General features: G+C 31.6%; 1 protein-coding gene across 2 annotated transcripts in view; it reads left to right on the top strand.

Moving 5' to 3' along the window:
• LOC139511355 (low-density lipoprotein receptor-related protein 4-like) overlaps nt 1–20,066 on the top strand; it is a 56,926-nt gene that overhangs the window by 15,820 nt on the left and 21,040 nt on the right. For both annotated transcript variants that reach the window (XM_071298006.1, XM_071298007.1), the window contains exons 2-5: nt 13,004–13,475; nt 17,337–17,607; nt 18,163–18,310; nt 18,604–18,717. In XM_071298006.1, coding sequence (XP_071154107.1) covers nt 13,004–13,475; nt 17,337–17,607; nt 18,163–18,310; nt 18,604–18,717 — 1,005 coding nt within the window. The remainder of the gene's footprint in view (nt 1–13,003; nt 13,476–17,336; nt 17,608–18,162; nt 18,311–18,603; nt 18,718–20,066) is intronic.

Consider the following 20,066-nt stretch of genomic DNA (forward strand, 5'->3'; position numbering starts at 1 on the left):
GCAAATGACGTTCATTTCCATAGATATACGAAGATGTTGTGTGAGTGCCAATGAGACAACTCTCCACCCAAATAACAATTTATAAAAGTAAACCATTATAGGTCAATGTCCATGTCTTGTTAAGTATCTTATCGTCATAATTTAGAGATTTTGAAAATACAATTAAAATAAATAACTATCATAAATGTTAAGTAAAACCTTAAACACCAAACTAGGGCAAACATTTTCGCGAGGTGAATTCTGTATCTCCCCCCAGGGAAGTCAATTAGACGTCTTATATATTATTATACATTAGTAACTGAAATTTGCATAATGTGTATGTCGATGTTCAAAGTAGATACAAACTCATAAAATATTTATAAAATTTCAAGATTATTGTTCATGTATACCGTCACTGTATATTTCACTCGTCAGCGTGTAAAACGTGTGTTCAATGAATTCGTCAACTAACAAGGGCATATATTTTATGTTTTAAAACATTTTATTTTTCATTGCATTGTTTTAAAATCTATATGTGAATACAAATGAACACTCAGTCGTAATGTAGCTCTAACTCACAAACAATACATGTATATCTGTTACAACTTCAGCGTCTAACTGAGCTTGTTTTTTCAAATCATTCTAGCTTTGAAAAATATCAAATAATAAACCAAGCACGTTTTCTGTGAACTTTCCACGTTCAAAGACAGATATTTATTTTATTTTAAGATATATTTTTATAATGATAAAGTACGATTTGTTCTGCTCGATTTAAGTCAATTCATAATATACATATGCCATTTACATATAGACGATATTTTGACAGCGTGTTACTTTAATAAAAGTTTTACGTTTTCAGATTGCATACTGGGTCGCATTAACCATAATTTGTCTAAAAGATATTTCGTTTTCGTGTAAACCCATTAAAAATAAGATTAGTTGTTTTGTATTTTCAACCGTTTTAACAAATTATGCAGTTAAATTCAATTGCTTCACTAGCATAAGTTTATATTTTATTACGGTATATATCAAAGTAATTACAATTAAATGAGTATATTTTACGTAGGGCCATTTTTTTGGCTTCAATTTTGATAAACAAGTCATTGTTGATCTTGATTTGATTACTAACCTATCTATGAGTTCCTATCTTTATTCATAAATGATGATGCTTCAAAAGAAGCTCTGTAAAGATGAAAGGAAAAAGAGATATTTTGAAAGAATTTACAATTAAAAAAGATAAATGTTGTTTCATGAGTTTGAAATAAATGTTGATGCCTTTTAATGTAAAGTTCATGCACATGTATGTTACGTTTTACTTTAATCGGTTTATTTGTATATTTATAACTCTTGCTAGGATGACTAGATTAGATTTAATGCTTGACCCTTATACACTTGATTCGTCTTTGCGTATACACATATATAAATATATCATTACACCAAACCAAAATAACTACAACTCTTCTTAGCTCAGAGACATACACGAAGAAATGGTTGAACGTTGAATACATATACTGCTTTTATGCTTCTTAGATCTGAACTGTTTTCATGAAGAAAGCAAACATGTATTTCTAAAGACTGAAAGAATAAGCCAACACATACTGGCGTATCATTTTTTGTTTGATAATAGTTTCAGAGAGTTCGGATATCACTAAGTTTTGAGTGCCTCTTGTTGTCTTCATGATTGTAGTTTTTCATGCCGCGTTTACAGCATGATATTGTAACATTTTAGTTTATTTTTATTCACTATCTTAAATGTGCATTAACATCATATACTTGTTGTTTTCTTGACAAAACTCTTGTTATGTTTGAAATTTTATCTTCAATCTTTTACATAGCCTTAAATGTAACATTTTCACTATGTTAATGTCTTGAAAGTAACTTAATTAGACAATTAGAAAGACATTAGGTTGAAATACGACTTAAAGAGAGATTTTATTGGGGGCAGTCAACCATAGTTGTTATTCTTTTAAATTTTCCGATTTCCAAAACTTCACAAGGATACTGGTTGTTCATTTTGTATATTAATTACAATTTTAAGGATGCAGTTTTATGTATATGATATACCTGGACCTTGTGGACGTGACCTATTGCCAATGGTTATCTGATGTGAAATGTCACGTGTGTAGTATCGTCTCTGTAATGACTGAATGCTGTTATCAGATTACCTGCCGGTAACAGTGTAAATGTTGTACAAGTTGTTCACATCTATAGTCTCATATATGTGTGTGTTCACATTGCAACAGTGCATAACTTGACGTACACTGTATATATATGTACAGTTACTCATCATTTTAGCAGCACTAATACAAAATTAGTCATTTCCCAACCTTGTCATAATGGGGAGAACTTTTACTTTTAATGATATTTTGCTATTTACTGTTAGGTATTAAAATATGGACTGATCAGCCTGCAATTTTACATTTTGATGTAGCTTTTACTGTTAGTGATTCCGTTAGTACAAATGAATCAGAACGTTGCCTCTTTCTAATCAGTTATCGGTTGTTGCCCTTACATTTGTAATACCAATTTAATTAGCCAAGGTTAATATTGTTTTTACACGACTGTCTCAGTTTAGATAACCAAGAAAAATGTTAAACCGACAAACATTTTGTATATGCTTTGTCCTCAGCTAGGACACTGTACATTTAAGCCAGTGGTTGACGGTGTGTGTCATATTTATTTTTGATCATCCATTTTGAAAGTGATTTCACACTTTGTCACCTGAGGGCCTTTTTGCTTTCTCTGTGTATACAAAATGGGTTTTGTTCATTATTAAAGTCCGTATAATGACCTGTAATTGTGTAAACATTCATCCTTTCGTCCTTTATGGATAATTGTCTCAATGGCCATGATACAACATCTCCTTATTTTCAAATCAAAGATATGATCAAATACATAACATCTTACCAGTTAATTGACCCTTGTGTTAAAATTTATATAAAGTGTCTTATGCAAGTGTCTTCCACCTTGTAATTTATTTGCCGTATCGACATTTATTTTTCTATCTCTTTATGAACTTAAGTTATTGAGAAGTATGCAGCCTTATGAGTGGCGGTTAAAACCACATGCAGAAATTGTCTGAATTTGTTTTGTTTTCATCTGCTGATCATTCGACTAAGAAAGAGGAAAAAAAGCAAAATCTCCTACCTATACATAACCTTATAATAGTATTTAATTGTTGGCTATATTGTTTAATACCTCGAACTTAAAGTAAGATATGTTCTTGTATATGCGAACTTCATCAAAACACATTAAACTCAACACAAAAAGGGGCCAAGGCATGTAACAGAAATACAATATAACCGTACACGTTGGAAACATTTATTTGATTTTCTTGAAGTTTTGTTTATGTTAATAGCGGTCCCAAAAAGTATAAGTACGTCATATATTTTGTGACATTAATACTAGAATAGGAAGATGTGGTATAAGTGAAAATTTAAAGTATATATATGTTATCAATTCTATAATAAATCTGTCCGAATTCTATGTCCTTAAACATGGCAGATAACAGACTACTTATAAGCATTGTTACTTTTGTTCTGTGTCACAAGCTAGGACAGAGTAAGCTAGGGAGAAACATATTTTAAAAGTACCCTTTTCATTATCAATAAGAAATATGTACCAGGATTATTAGAAGAACCCAGTGTGTTAATTATGCTATTTTAAGATACTTGTAACGAAAAGTTGCAATTATCCTCTAACATTGTTGACCATGAATGATTTGACGGCTCCACTTTTCAGTGTATTTCCATGTATTTCTGATTATAAAATGATCTGAACTTTTCGTTCATTCATCAAGTTGTCATTTATCTCATACTTTTCAATTTGAAAGTTTTTATTAGCCAATAGTATTTTTAATCAGACGTTTTTACATTAAGTACTTTAAAGTCCATTTGTCTTTTTCTTTTGTCGACATACTTAACTATATGTTCACTTTCATGTGTTGTTGTATAATGTTATATATATATAATATTAGGTAACCCAAAGCGAGGTCGCAGGTGAAATAGTTTGTAGTCCGACAAGATAAGAATTGATTGTCGAATTTATGTATACAGAAACACATGTAATGGTCACATTTTTATGCTAGACCTATAGTTGTTCACTTATATGTCATTTCGGACTCGGGTTGCGAGATGATTGTCTCATTTTCAATCATTCTACATCAGATCTTCTTATTTTTATATTGTCCATGTGTCCACGCTCAGTTGCGTGTTCTATTTCTTTGGTTTTAATGTTATTCCTGGAAAATATGCAATGCATTAAAGAAATAGGTATCGTATGTTGTTAGCAAGCCTGGGAAACACATTTCGCCTATCCTTATAACAATAGGAGGATGACTATAGGTACATCATATTACTTGCTTTAGTACAAGTTTATATTATTGAAATACAGTTTTATTCAGCTTAAGGGTTTGTCTAATGTAAAAATGTGTATCACTTCACCTAGCCTTTTGTTTTTACTTATGCAATTGATGCTTACCTTTAGTTAGTTTTCATCTATATAGGTATTCAACTTTTAAGTAAAACATTAGCATGTTTTAACTCTTCACAATACGAGGGTAAAGTTTTTTTTGTAGAGATTTAGATTGCGACTTTATACCATTTACCAAACGCAAATCGCATAGGCTATATATTTTTTTCCGATTTTGTGTACAATTGTTAGGAGTTGTGGAGTTAAATTTGTTTATTTCACTAGGAACTCACTAAAGCTTCCAAAGAAGCGATAAAAGTTACAATCTCTGTAAAAGTACACTATAACCGACGGAATTAAATTAAAACCCTGCAGTATTTGTTCTGTGGTCAAATATGTTTGATGAATACCATATATGATACATAAAAAGTAAAAAGTAATGGCTTTCTTTTTTTAAGTTTAGAAAAATAAGTGTAATTTTTCGATGGTTTTCTCAGTACTAACAACCTAAAGCAATAGTTAAACTAATAAACAGAATGCCCTCGTTCAGATGCACACCGATAAAAAACATTGTAACAGTCAGACAACTAATGTTGTGACTATCCTTGTATAAGTCAGTTTTGGATGCGTACAAAATAATAAAATCTTTTATTTTTATACAAGTAGTCTTAATATAAACAAAAACAGTCTAGATAAACAAGACAACTGTTGTTGTATGTGTATGTTTGGTAAAAAAAAGTAAGCATACCGAATTACATATTTGTTTTTTTATTTGTTTATTGGCCGTTATTTCCCCTTTTGAATATTTTGCATTTGTGATTTGTCTGTCTATTATATCTGACTTTGCAGTCTGGATTTTGATATTTTGCGGTGCAATGACCTATAATTGCGTACCCCTCTATGTCATTTGTTCTCTGCTGGAGAGTTGTCTTATTAATATATTTAGTTTACATAATTCTTTTCCCGATGTTACATATAAATGTCCGCCCATCGATCAGTTTACTGCACCAGCAAGCAGATTTCTCAAGTATAACAATTTACTGTTATATATTCCTTATAATTGGTTAAAATCATATTTCGACTTGTGTCTTTACATGCATTAGTAAAGGTTCAAATCAGTGTTAAGATTTTTCCGCTACAGTCAAAACAGAAATCCCGTAAAGATGCACAGTTTATCAACCAGAGTTACATCATGGCAAAAAGCTATATTTTGGATGCGAAGCATTCTTTTAACACGCTCCAACATATATCATACACCATGTTTATTAAAGTCTAATAATTGTTTAACATTTCTCGTTATAAAATTTTGCATTAAACTCTTCATATAGTTTGAAATAGAACAAATGATTGCATATATATAGTACAAATACTGTCTGGGTGTGAACCATAACATTGGTTTGGTTTTGTGACAGTTGCTGTCCATTCGATGTCTGGGTGTGAACCATAACATTGGTTTGGTTTTGTGACAGTTGCTGTCCATTCGATGTCTGGGTGTGAACCATAACATTGGTTTGGTTTTGTGACAGTTGCTGTCCATTCGATGTCTGGGTGTGAACCATAACATTGGTTTGGTTTTGTGACAGTTGCTGTCCATTCGAGATTGATGTGTTTGAGCTCTCCATTCAAGTAACAATTTATAAAAGTAAACCATTATAGGTCAATGTCCATGTCTTGTTAAGTATCTTATCCTCACTTGCTTTCATTTTGTATGAATTTCCTAAAAACACCAAATTTATTTCTAATATTTGGAGATTTTGAAAATACAATTAAAATAATTAAATATTATAAATGTTAAGTTAAACCTTAAAACACCAAACTAGAGCAAACATTTTCGCGAGGTGAATTCTGTATCTCCCCCAGGGAAGTCAATTAGACGTCTTATATATTATTATACATTAGTAACTGAAATTTGCATAATGTAGATGTCGATGTTCAAAGTAGATACAAACTCATAAAATATTTATAAAATTTCAATGATTATTTTTCATGTATACCGTCACCATATTTTTCGCACATCAGCGTGTAACAGTAAAACGTGTGTTCAATGAATTCATCTTCTTACAAAACTCCATATCGGCATAGATTTCATATTTTTAAACATTTTATTTTCCATTGCGTCGTTTAAAATTCAATGTGTAAATACGCTCAGTCGTAACATAGCTCTACCACACAAACACATCATGTAAATCTGTTACAACTTACAGCGTCTGACTGATCTTGTTTATCCAAAACATTCCAGCATTGGAAAAAATATCAAATAATAAACCAGAACTTGGTGTATAAATAACCATGTTTTCTGTGATCTTTCCACGTTCCAAGACAGATAGTTATTTTAATTTGAGATATTTTCATTATGATAATGTTCGATTTGTTTTGCACGATTTAAGTCGATTCATAATATATGTTTGACATTTACATATAGACGATATTTTGACAGCGTGGTACTTTAATAAAAGTTTTACGTTTTCCGATTGCATACTGGGTCGCATTAACCTTAATTTGTGTAAAAGATATTTCGTTTTCGTGTAAACCTATTAAAAATAAGATTAGTTGTTTTGTATATTCAAACGTTTTTACAAATTATGCAGTTAAATTTGACTACTTCACTAACATAAGTTTATATTTTATTACGGTATATATCAAAGTAATTACAATTTAATGAGTTTATGTTACGTAGGGCCATTTTTTTGCTTCAATTTTGATAAACAAGCCATTGTTGATCTTGATTTGATTACTAACCTATCTATGAGTTCTTATCTTTACTCATAAATGATGATGCTTCAAAAGAAGCTCTGTAAAGATGAAAGGAAAAAGAGATATTTTGAAAGAATTTACAATTAAAAAAGATAAATGTTGTTTCATGAGTTTGAAATAAATGTTGATGCCTTCTAATGTAAAGTTCATGCACATGTATGTTACGTTTTACTTTAATCGGTTATTTATTGTATATTTATAACTCTTGCTAGGATGACTAGATTAGATTTAATGCTTGACCCTTCTAGACTTGATTCGTCTTTGCGTATACGCATATTTAAAAGTATCATTACACCAAAGTAAAATAACTACAACTCTTCTTTGCTCAGAGACATAAATGAAGACATACAGGTTGAATGTTGAATACATAGTATACTGCTTTTATGCTTCTTAGATCCGAAATCTTTTCACGAAGAAAGCAAACATGTATTTCTAAAGACTGAAAGAATAAGCCAACACATACTGGCGTATCTTTTTTTTAATAATAATTTCACTAAGTTTTGAGTGCCTCTTGTTGTCTCCATGATTGTAGTTGTTCATGCCGCGTTTGCTGCATGATATTGTAACATTTTAGTTTATTTCTATTCACTATCTTAAATGTGCATTAACATCATATACTTGTTGTTTCTCTTGTCAAAACTCTTGTTATGTTTGAAAGTTTATCTTCAATCTTTTTCATAGCCTTAAATCTGTAGGTAATATAACATGTTCACTATGTTAATGTCTTGAAAGTAACTTAATTAGACAATTAGACAGAAATTAGGTTGAAATACGACTTAAAGAGAGATTTTATTGGGGGCAGTCAACCATAGTTGTTATTTTTTTAAATTTTCCGATTTCCAAAACTTCACAAGGATACTGGTAGTTCAGTTGGTATATGAATTACAATTTTAAGGATGCAGTTTTATGTATATGATATACCTGGACCTTGTGGACGTGACCTATTGCCAATGGTTATCTGATGTGAAATGTCACGTGTGTAGTACCGTCCCTGTAATGACTGAATGTCGTTATTAGATTACCTGCCGGTAACAGTGTAAATGTTGTACAAGTTGTTCACATTTAATTTTATATATGTGTCTGTTCACATTGCAACAGTGCGTAACTTGACGTACATTATATATATATGTACAGTTACTGATCATTTTAGCAGCACTAATAGAAAATTAGTGATTCCCCAAACTTGTCATTATGTGGAGAACTTTTACTTTCAATGATATTTTGCTATTTTCTGTTAGGTATTAACATATGGACTGATCTGTCAGTCATTTATCTAGGACGATGATGAGCAGCACATATCATTGTGTAAGTAATCGTTTATGATGGTGAAATGCAAAGATTCGTCATAAACACGTTTTTTGCCTGGAATTTTGCATTTTGATTTAGCTTTAACTGTTAGTGATTGTCCGTTAGTACAATTAAATCAGAACGTTGCCTCTTTCTAATCAGTTATCGGTTGTTGTGCTTACTTTTGTAGTACAAATTTCATTCGCCAAGGTTAATATTGTTTTTGTAAATGTTTGCACCTGTCCTAAGTCAGGAATCTGATGTACAGTAGTTGTCGTTTGTTTATGTAATTTATACGTGTTTCTCGTTTTTTATATAGATTAGACCGTTGGTTTTCCCGTTTAAATGGGTTTACACTAGTAATTTCGGGGCCCGTTATAGCTTTTTGTTCGGTGTGAGCCAAGGCTCCGAGTTGAAGGTCGTACATTGACCTATAATGGTTTACTTTTATAAATTGTTACTTGGATGGAGAATTGTCTCATTGACACTCACACCACATCTTCCTATATCTATTTACACGACTGTCTCAGTTTAGATAACCAGGAAACATGTTAAACCGACACACATTTTGTATATGCTTTGTCCTTCAGCCAGGACACTGTACATTTAAGCCAGTGGTCGACGGTGTGTGTCATATCTATTTTTGATTATCCATTTTGAAAGTGATTTCACACTTTGTCACCTAAGGGCCTTTTTGCTTTCTATGTGTATACAAAATGGGTTTTGTTCATTATTAAAGTCCGTATAATGACCTGTAATTGTGTAAACATTCGTCCTTTGGTCCTTTATGGATAATTGTCTCAATGGCCATGATACAACATCTCCTTATTTTCAAATCAAAGATATGATCAAATACATAACATCTTACCAGTTTATTGACCTTTGTATTAAAATTTATATAAGGTGTCTTATGCAAGTGTCTTTGACCTTGTAATTTATTTGCCGTATCGACATTTATTTGTTCTCTCTTTATGAACTTTAGTTATTGTAGAAGTATGCAACCTTATGAGTGGCGGTTAAAACCTCATGCAGAAATTGTCTGAATTTGTTTTGTTTTCATCTGCTGATCATTCGACTAAAAAGAAGAAAAAAAAAGCAAAATCTCCTACCTATACATACCCTTATAATAGTATTTAATTGTTGGCTATATTGTTTAATACCTCGAACTTAAAGTATTATATGTTCTTGTATATTCGAACTTCATCAAAACACATTAAACTCAACACATAAAGGGGCCAAAGTATGTAACAGAAAAACAATAAAACCCTACACGTTGGAAACATTTATTTGATTGTTTATGTTAATAGCAGTCCCAAAAAGTACAAGTATATATTTTTTTTACATTTATACAAGAATAGGAAGATGTGGTATAATTGAAAATTTAAAGTATATAATATATATATTATCAATTCTATAATAAATCTGTCCAAATTCTCTGTCCTTAAACATGGCAGGTAATAGACTACTTATAATCATACTTTTGTTCTGTGCCACAAGCTAGGACCGAGCAAACTTGGGAGAAAAATATTAAAACTACCGTGGCCCCTCCTAATAAGAAATATATTGTACGATAGTCAATGCTGTGGTAGTAGCAGGATTATAAGAACCCAGTGTGTTAATTATGCTATCTAAAGATAACGAAGAGTTGGAATAGCCTCTAACATTGTTGACCATGGATGATTTGACTGCTTCATTTTTCAGTGTAAAATTTAAAAAGCGACTGGAAAAATATAAGATATCAGAAAATGTATTTCCATGTATTTCTGATTATAAAATGATCTGAACTGTTCGTTTATCCATCAAATAGTCATTTATCTCATACTTTTTAATTTGAAAGTTCTTATTAGCCAATAGTATTTTTTAATCACACGTATTTACATTAAGTACTTTAAAGTCTTTTTCTTTTGTCGACATACTTAAACTATCTATTAATTTTAATGTATTGTTCTATATATAATATTAGGTAATCCAAAGCTAGGTCGCAGGTGAAATAGTTTGTAATTCGACAAGATAAGATTCGGTTGTCGGATTTATATGTATACGTTAACCCATGTAATGGTCACATTTTTATGCTAGACCTATAGTTGTTCACTTCTATGTCATTTTGGACTCGGGTTGCGAGATGATTGTCTCATTTTCAATCATTCTACATCAGATCTTCTTATTTTTATATTGTCCATGTATCTTGATTGCTAGTAATGTTTGATTCTGTTGTTTTCACGTTACTGTGGATAATTGTAAACTGAATTAAAATGACACTTGGATTTCTTATTGTATTGAATAAGAATTGGGCTTTTCCCTGAAATATTCACTATAGCAGGACCGCCCCATGTCTCAGTTTTAGGTATCACAAATCATGAGCATACTGAAGGCAGTATCAGTTGTTCTTGATTTTATATAGTATTTCAGTCAATGTTTGCGACATTTTCTAATTTAGTTCTGATGGGTAAATTGCCCTATGTGAACATGACCGGACTAGAACAGGGCGTCCCCGTCTTCTAATCGTGTCATTTGTTAGCAATATTATTATTTATAATCTTAAGTCACGAGTTATAAATAGCCGTCATCTTCTTTGGAATTGTACGAAGAAAAGAGATGTTAATTAATGTTCTGAGTTAGTTGAAACATGTATAAAATTATTCAAGGAAAAGTGTATTCTATAAAGTATAACATATGAATTACGTATTCCTCCTCTTGTTACAATATATAACAAACTGACACTGTTAAAATGAGCATGCATAGCTACCTTGTGAAATTATTTCGTGTCAAGTGAAAAAAGCGAACAAATAAAAAATTGTAATGATGATGATGTAATTGGACTGAAGGTTGGCTAGTAATATTATGTCACTAAATATTTCAAACTTTTTAGTCAATTCAAGTACAGGTTTGAATTCTGCACGTTGTGTTCTTTCGAGTGAGTAACTCGATTCGCGTTAATGTTCTGTAAATACTTCTGAATATGAGCCAAGCAAATGTGTTTTCAGACTAAAAAAATATACAAAACTACCATATGCCTACAAATTAAAGAAATATAGAGTATATGTCAAATAATATTAACGATTTAATCCCCAAGATATCCAACTGTATTCATTCTTTTCATATTTAATTAGTACCATATAAACAAGTCAGAGTAAAAAAAAATGCAAAACCGACTTAGAACAAATGAAACTTAGGGTTAAGATAAATATACACACACAACAAAAACAAAACCCCAACAACTTAAACACCTACAATGAATATCAATGATGTTGCCTGACTCATGTAAGACAATTGTTCACAGCTCAACACGACATAAAGCCTTTTTTAGGCTGCTTGTTTCGCTCATCAAAAGGCTTCACATATTGTGACTTGCAGCTGAAATATTACAGTATCAATATATAAACTAGAGTCTCTAAAGAGCCTGTGTCGCTCACCTTGGTCTATGTGCATATTAAACAAAGGACACAGATGGATTCATGACAAAATTGTGTTTTGGTGTTGGTGATGTGTTTGTAGATCTTACTTTATTGAACAATCTTGCTGCTTACAATTACCTTTATCTATAATGAAATTGGCCCAGAAGTGACAGTGGAAAATATTTTGTAAAAATTTACAAAAATTTACTAAATATATGAAAATTGTAAAAAAATGACTATAAAGGACAATAACTCATTGAAGGGGAAATTGAACACTTTGGTCAAGATGACTTGTTTGTAGCTCTTACTTTGCTGTTAATTATTGCAATTTATAGTTTATCTCCATCTATAATAATATTCAAGATAACAACCAAAATGCTAAATTTTCTTAAAATTACCAATTCAGGGGCAGCAGCCCAACAACAAGTTGCCCGATTGGTCTGAAAATTTCAGGGCAGATAGATCTTGACCTAATTAACAATTTTATCCCCAACAGATTTTTTCTAAATGCTTTGGTTTCAGAGATATGAGCCAAAAACTGCGTTTTACCCTATGTACTATTGTTTAGCCATGTCGGCCATCTTGGTTCAGGAGCAGGGTCATCGGACATATTTTTTAAACTACATACCCTAATAATGATTGTGGACAAGTTTGGTTAAATTTGTCTTAGTAGCTTCAGAGGAGAAGATTTTTGTAAAAGATTACAAAATTTTACAAAAAATTGTTAAAAATTTACTATAAAGGGCAAACACTCCTTCAGGGGTCAACTGACCATTTTGGTCATGTTAACTTATTTGTAGATCTTACTTTGCTGAACATTATCGATGTTTACAGTTTATCTCTATTTATAATAATATTCAAGATAATAACAAAAAACCGCAAAATTTCCTTAAAATTACCAATTTAGGGGCAGCAACCCAACAACGGGTTCTCCGATTCATCTGAAAATTTCAGGGCAGATAGATCTTGACCTTATTAACAATTTTAGCCATGTCAGATTTGCTCTAAATGCTTTGGTTTCAGAGTTATAAGCCAAAATCTACATTTTTGGGCCAGGTGAGCTAAAAAGTGCACTTGAGCAGAGTCAGATATTGAGATATATTATGAAATCGAATCAGAAAAAAACCTTGCCAATTATACTTTCCATTAATTTTAACATTAATCCTTTTTATTTTCAGTTTCATCAAACGAGAAAGGATTAATTGTATCAACGTTTCCAAATTGGATGCATTATGGACAACTAAATGTTTACCATGGCGACCCTTCGTCGTTTGTCACTGAACAAACTGTAGGCCTTTCAAGACATGATATCGACTATGATGCACAAGTGACGTCAATTGCGGCTAATACAGAACACGATTCCGTTCTTTTTGTAGATGCAAACACAAATACACTTTATAATTTTGACAATTTTAATCTTTATATGAACCAAACTAGTCAACAGTTTACTGCTATGCATACCGGTATATCAGCAACAACCAGTCAGATTGCGTATGATTGGTTGAGTAAAAACGTATATTGGACTGATGGATTCTATAAATGGATTGCTACACATCCAGTCATGAAAAAAGAAGATATGAGCTTGTATAAAGTGTTAGTAACAAAGCATTTAACGAAACCTGAGGGTATAGCAGTGGATCCTTATAAAAGGTATGTTTATTATATAGCGTTTGATTGACTGTCTATTAGATTGCGATTTTCTGACTGTCTATTAGATTGCGTTTGTCTGACTGTCTATTAGATTGCGTTTGTCTGACTGTCTATTAGATTGCGTTAGTATGACTGTCTATCAGATAGCGTTAGTATGACTGTCTATCAGATAGCGTTTGTCTGACTGTCTATTAGATTGCGTTAGTCTGACTGTCTATCAGATTGCGTTAGTCTGACTGTCTATTAGATTGCGATTTTCTGACTGTCTATTATATTGTGTTAGTCTGACTGTCTATTAGATTTCGTTTGTCTGACTGTCTATCAGATTGCGTTTGTCTGACTGTCTATTAGATTGCGTTAGTCTGACTGTCTATCAGATTGCGTTAGTCTGACTGTTTATTAGATTGCGATAGTCTGAAGTAAAGATTGCGTTTGTCAGACTGTCTATCAGATTGCATTTGTCTGACTGTCTATCAGATTGCGTTTGTCTGACTGTCTATATATTGCGTTTGTCTGACTGTCTATTAGATTACGTTAGTCTGAATGTCTATCAGATTGCGTTTGCCAGACTGTCTATTAGATTGCGTTTGTCTGACTGTCTATAAGATTGCGTTAGTCTGAAGTAAAGATTGCGCTTGTCTGACTATCTTTTATATTGCGTTTGTCTTGTTATCTTTCATTTTGCGTTTGTCTGACTGTTTAAATTACTTTTGTTTTGTTTTCCTGACTGTATATACACTTGTGTTTGTCCGTCTGTTTGTTTAATTTCGTTTCTCTAACTTTTCATGACATTGTGTCTGCTGACTACCACCTATTTACTTGTGATTCTTTGTCGGCCTATTAGATTGGCTTGTCTTACTGTCGTTTATTTGGTTGTGTCTGCTGACTACTACCTATTAACTTGTGATTGTCTGACTGTCTGTTAGATTGGCTTGTCTGACTGTCGTTTATTTAGTTGCGTTTGTTTGACTACCTATCTACTTGTGATTTTCTGACTGCCTATTAGATTTGTATTTGATTGCGTTTGAATGACTGTGTATCTACTTGCATATCATGTTCATCTTATTGCGTTTCTCTAACTGTCTATTTACTTTCATTTGTCTGACTGTTTATTTACTTTCGTTTGTTAGACTGTATTTTTCTTGCAGATGTCTAATTGTCTATTTCCTTGCGATTGTCTATTTGTTTTACATATGTGTCTATTTTCCTGTATTATCCTGTATTTGCCTGTGTTTGTCTGACTTTCTATTTCATCTTTGTTATGTTTATCGATAAAATCAGGTATACTTTGCCATCTCATTCAGATCAATGGTTAACTCCAGAGAGGTAAGAGCTATTGAACTCTTACATGCTATAAGACTATTATCTATTCAGATATGATATCATTGAATCCAAGGGCAATATCATATTTTCATCAATATTTTAAAGATGTTTCTATGGAAATACTAAGAGTGTCATGTTAAAGTATTAGAACGATATACAAATAACCTTCACATTTAGTGATACATATTGTATATCAAATAAGTACGGATAGCAATACCTTATTAGTTAGAGAACCAAAATGTAATTGTAATTCTTAAATTACTCATTATACAATAAAATATTAAGGTTATAGTAAATGTATTATTAAAGAATTTGACATCTTCCGGAACGTACGAAAGCATTCCATCTCCTTTCTTGAGTTTGTTTATTTTTCGAAATGTAACGCGTTGACCGTTGCACATTTTGTCAGAACGACTTCTTACTCAAAATTGTACCGATTCAACTATTATGTAATTATATATAAAACTAGATAAAAGAAGCATGATAAAGTTACCAACTATTGCAATTACTGTCATGCTATGATGTTACGTTTGATTGGGAAATAAAACATTACTTTAAAACACCAGATGATTGCTGTCTGCAAATCTTAAAATGAAATCATTATAAAACAAATAATGATGCGAACACCAAACTCACAATTTAGGTTAGTTCATTAACTGTTTTGTTTCGTTAGCAAACACCGATTATACATACTGTTACAGTATGTGTTATTTTAGCCCTCACTATCGCTCGGGCCAAAAAAATCACGGATATAATGCCTACCCATGTTAAAACTACAATAAAGTATAGCTTGCATCAATTATTTCTTAATTCGTGAGTGTTATTGTCAGTTTATTAAATGGTGATTTAGTTCATGTATGAATATGGTATATGAAGCTTTGGTTTGAATATATATTAACATATTCAATTGAATTGCATCAAAAGAAACCGTTATCTCTAATGTTTACAAACATCTATTTTAATTAAGTTTAAAATTTGGGATAAACATATTTATATTACTTTTATAGTAAAACATATGTATGCATAAATTCATGAGGTGATATACCGTACCATCTTCGTTTTATTGCCTAAGATAAGTATAAATCAATTCGGAGTAAGTCACAAGATTGTATGATGGGTATCTATATAGAAAATAGTTTTTAAAATCACATCAAAGAAAGTCTATTAGCGTAAACAGTCAATAGAGTGAATAGACGCATTGTACCACAGAATTTCACTTTTATAGGAGTTTCATCCGTTTAAACCGGAGTGTAGCCTATTGATGCTGTCTTAATTACAGCTAACAAGAAACATATCCTTAAGCGCTAAATGATGTTGACTGAAAGGTCTAGACATGTACCATTGTGGCCCCATGAGTTTGAAGTTACGCTGGGCGAGTACTCAGTCTGCTCTTGTGGTGTGTGCTTGTTCTTATTATTCGTGTGTCTATTAACTAACAAATCGGCATCGTTGCATGAATTCATTTGTGATATATGCTAATTAAACTGAAACAATTTACACTACGTACGAGTTTAATAGTTTTTCTTTGAACAAAATACAAATTTCAGTGATTTCATCTTTTTCAAATCGGTAGTTGTATGGATTTTTTTCAAGAGTTTAGTATTCCGTTTTAAAAAATGTAAAATCGTTTTTTCCCATGTTTATTTCTACTTGCTTTAAATCCTTTTTGAACCTAGTGTCTTGAAAAAAGTTCAGTTAAAACTTGTTGACTAAACTGTTTTTAAATAAGTGTTTACCTATCTATCCAACAATATAGTTGATTTTGTTTTAATTCAAATATTATTAAGAAAGGTTTTTTCTATATGTGTTACATGTACCATAAAGACTAAATCATTATCTAGATCGTGTTTGTCATTCGATTTTCCTAGTTGCTGATTTCTACACAGGAATAAATTTATTATTATACATGTCTGTAATCAGAAATAAATGGATACGTTTTAGAAAGACTGTTTTGTCTATAGTGTGACTATTTATTGTTGATTCTTGTCTGTGCAAATCTGTAAACAACAAACAACGGGGATAAGAGGTTGAATCGTTTGAAGATACGAATTCAATTGAAAATGCGACCATGATCTAAAAATTCTCTAATAATCACATATCGTACGCATCACTGCCATCGTCTTCGAAGACTTCAGACAAATGACAAAGAGCAAGGATTCGCTCCTGCTTATATACCACAATGGTAGCCGTACCAATATTGCAGGAGGGGTGTTCTTCCAAAGTGCCTTATTACTTGAATTATAGAGTTTCCACTGGACCACCCTTTGACATTTGACCTGACTCAAGGTGTACTCGTCAAATACATTGTATCCGATTTTATATGTTTATAGTTTACATAAATGTATAAACATGATAAACTAAGGCTTCTACCGAAATGTAAATAAGGTGAACTATCTTACCTAAAACACAAAATCATCACACATACAAAACAAAACAAAACAAAAGCTAACCATAATGAGAATACTACTACTATTTATAATTATTTTGATCATCATAATCTATAAAGAGTGAATATTTATAGTTTCAATTGTTTTCCAGATACTTATTTTGGTCCGATGTCATAGGTGTTACATCAAAAATAGAAAGATCAAACTTGGCCGGGGATGAAGACAGTCGAGTAGTGATAGTACAGAGTGACAGTCCAGTATGGATATCATCTCTAGCTGTAGACACTGCAACACAGACATTATACTGGGCAGACATTGGTCGGCAGACGATTGAAACTATTGACTATGATGGGACTAAGACCAGCAGGAAAGTTCTAGCAAAACTTTTAGGATCTGCATTCATAGCAATATCTTTAGCTAAGGTAAACATATTTAAAAGTACAAGAAGTTTTAGTATTAATGTAAATTGTAAATATGCTCTTCTTGAAAAAACTGAAATGTGATGCTTTACCAATTGATAACTTATATAAGTATATAAAAAGTAAAAACACAAAAATACTGAACTCCGAGGAAAATTCAAAAAGGAAAATCAAGAATCAAAAGGCAAAATCAAAAGTCCAAGCACATCACACGAATGGATAACAACTGTCATATTCCTGACTTGGTACAGGCATTTTCTAATGTAGAATGATATTTTATCCCTCTTTTTATTTACCACCTGTAGATGAATGGGGAAAACAATGTCAGTAATATTCTCAGTGAAATGTCATTTACAATGTGTACAATTTCCTGAGGTAATAAAACCATGTTTTTAATAACTCACATTAAACTGTATAGCATGCAAAGAAACCTTCACCTGCTTGATGTACGTAGTGTGAAGTAGCAAAATGGAGAAAACTTCATAAACTTGCTATACATAAAATGGAGAAAACTTTCTTAATTGTTATATATTGATATCTTATTTTTTCTGGTTTTAGGATGTTATATGTGGAAGTAACTATAAAGATCTCAGTGTTAGGTGCTATGATAAAATAACGGGAAATAACACGTGGTTCACTACTTATTACTACAAAGAACCATGGGCAGTGGCTGTATATGACAAAGATATGCAAACCAAAGCAACTCGTATGTATATTTACAACAGTAGCATCTTGCATTATTTAACATACTTTTTATATATATAATTATACTTAAATAAACTTTTAAATAAAGATTCTTAAGCAAATGCAAAAAAAAAAATTTTGACATAATTACACGATAATCAACTTTTTTAAAGCAATTTTAATCATGTTGTTTGAGTCAAAAATATATTTTAACGGTACTAAAGTTGATTTAAATGTTGATAATTTAACATGTTTAATTCAAGTGTCAAGCTGCTATTAAAATGATGTTTTAAGTGTTGACAAATAACATTGTAGATCCATGCCAGAACAAAAAATGTGCCCACATATGTATCAACATTGACCAATCAAATGCCAAATGTATGTGCAAGGAAGGATTCAAGTTGAAATCTGACGGATTGTCGTGTGAGAGTAAGTAATTACATTAGACTTTGTAAATTCCTAGTGTCACTGATGAGTCTTATGTAGACGAAACGCGCGTCTGGCGTACTAAAGTATAATCCTGGTACCTTTGATAACTATTTACACCACGGGGTCAATGCCACTGCTGGTGGACGTTTCTTCCCCGAGGATATCACCAGCCAAGTAGTCAGCACTTCGGTGTTGACATGAATATCAATTATGTGGTAATTTTTATAAATTTCCTGTTTACAAAACTTTGATTTTTTTTAAAAGCTAGGGATTTTTGTATCCCAGGCATAGATTATCTAAGCCGTTTTTGGCACAATTTTTTGGAATTTTGGATTCTCAATGCTTTTCAACTTTTTACTTATTTGGCTTTATAACTATTTGATTTGAGCGTCACTGATGAGTCTTATGTAGACGAAACGCGCGTCTGGCGTGTTAAATTATAACCCTGGTACTTTTGATAACCATTAAGGATTATTTGATATGTATTATATTACATGACCGGAGGTTTGACATATTGATACAAAAACAGCAACACACCAACATCAATGTACATACACCAGTATGATTATCTCGACTTATCGAATTGGTCGTTTTTCTGAAAACATAAATGTGCCTTGTATAAACTTTATGTACATATAGTTGTATTAAAACATAACATACTTCCTATTAATTAAAGGGAACACAACTGCACACTTCAAAGCTTTCAGACAAACAGGCAGTCATGGCATATAGGAACATGAAAACAATACAATAGGGAAAATAGTTATATCGAATTCTTATTAACAAAATTCCATCTGAAAACTCAATCATGTATTCAACATTATTTTGTGAATTACAATATCTCCATTTATACATACTAGTATCATGTATATATATTTTCGATTTTACACCTGGATGGCTTAAGGCGCAATATAAACTCCTCTGCATCTTTACCTGTATCATAAATTTATTAAAATAATACATTTGATTTATTATTTCTTATTTTATTAAAAAAAATCAATACATTTATCGTCTGATTATCTACCATTTTACATTAGATATACATGACAGTTACAGTAAAAAGATGTTTCAGGATCCTCACTTTGTTTAAAATGGACCTGGGGTGTTTTGTTAAATGATTTGAATTAGCAAATTCACGAAAAACCTGTTAATGTATGCTAATGACAATAGTGTTAATGCATTAAAGTTTGTGAGCTTGACTTCCAAACCTGCAGATTTGAAATAGGATATTTTATCTATAAATTATTTTACACCGAAAAATAAGCTTTAAGGATTCCTAGGCCTTATTTAACCACCATTGGATAATCTTAATACTATTGATCGATTTCTTAATGTCCAGTGATAACTTT

Source organism: Mytilus edulis, chromosome 2 (assembly GCF_963676685.1).
Source record: "Mytilus edulis chromosome 2, xbMytEdul2.2, whole genome shotgun sequence".
Lineage (NCBI taxonomy): Eukaryota > Metazoa > Mollusca > Bivalvia > Mytilida > Mytilidae > Mytilus > Mytilus edulis.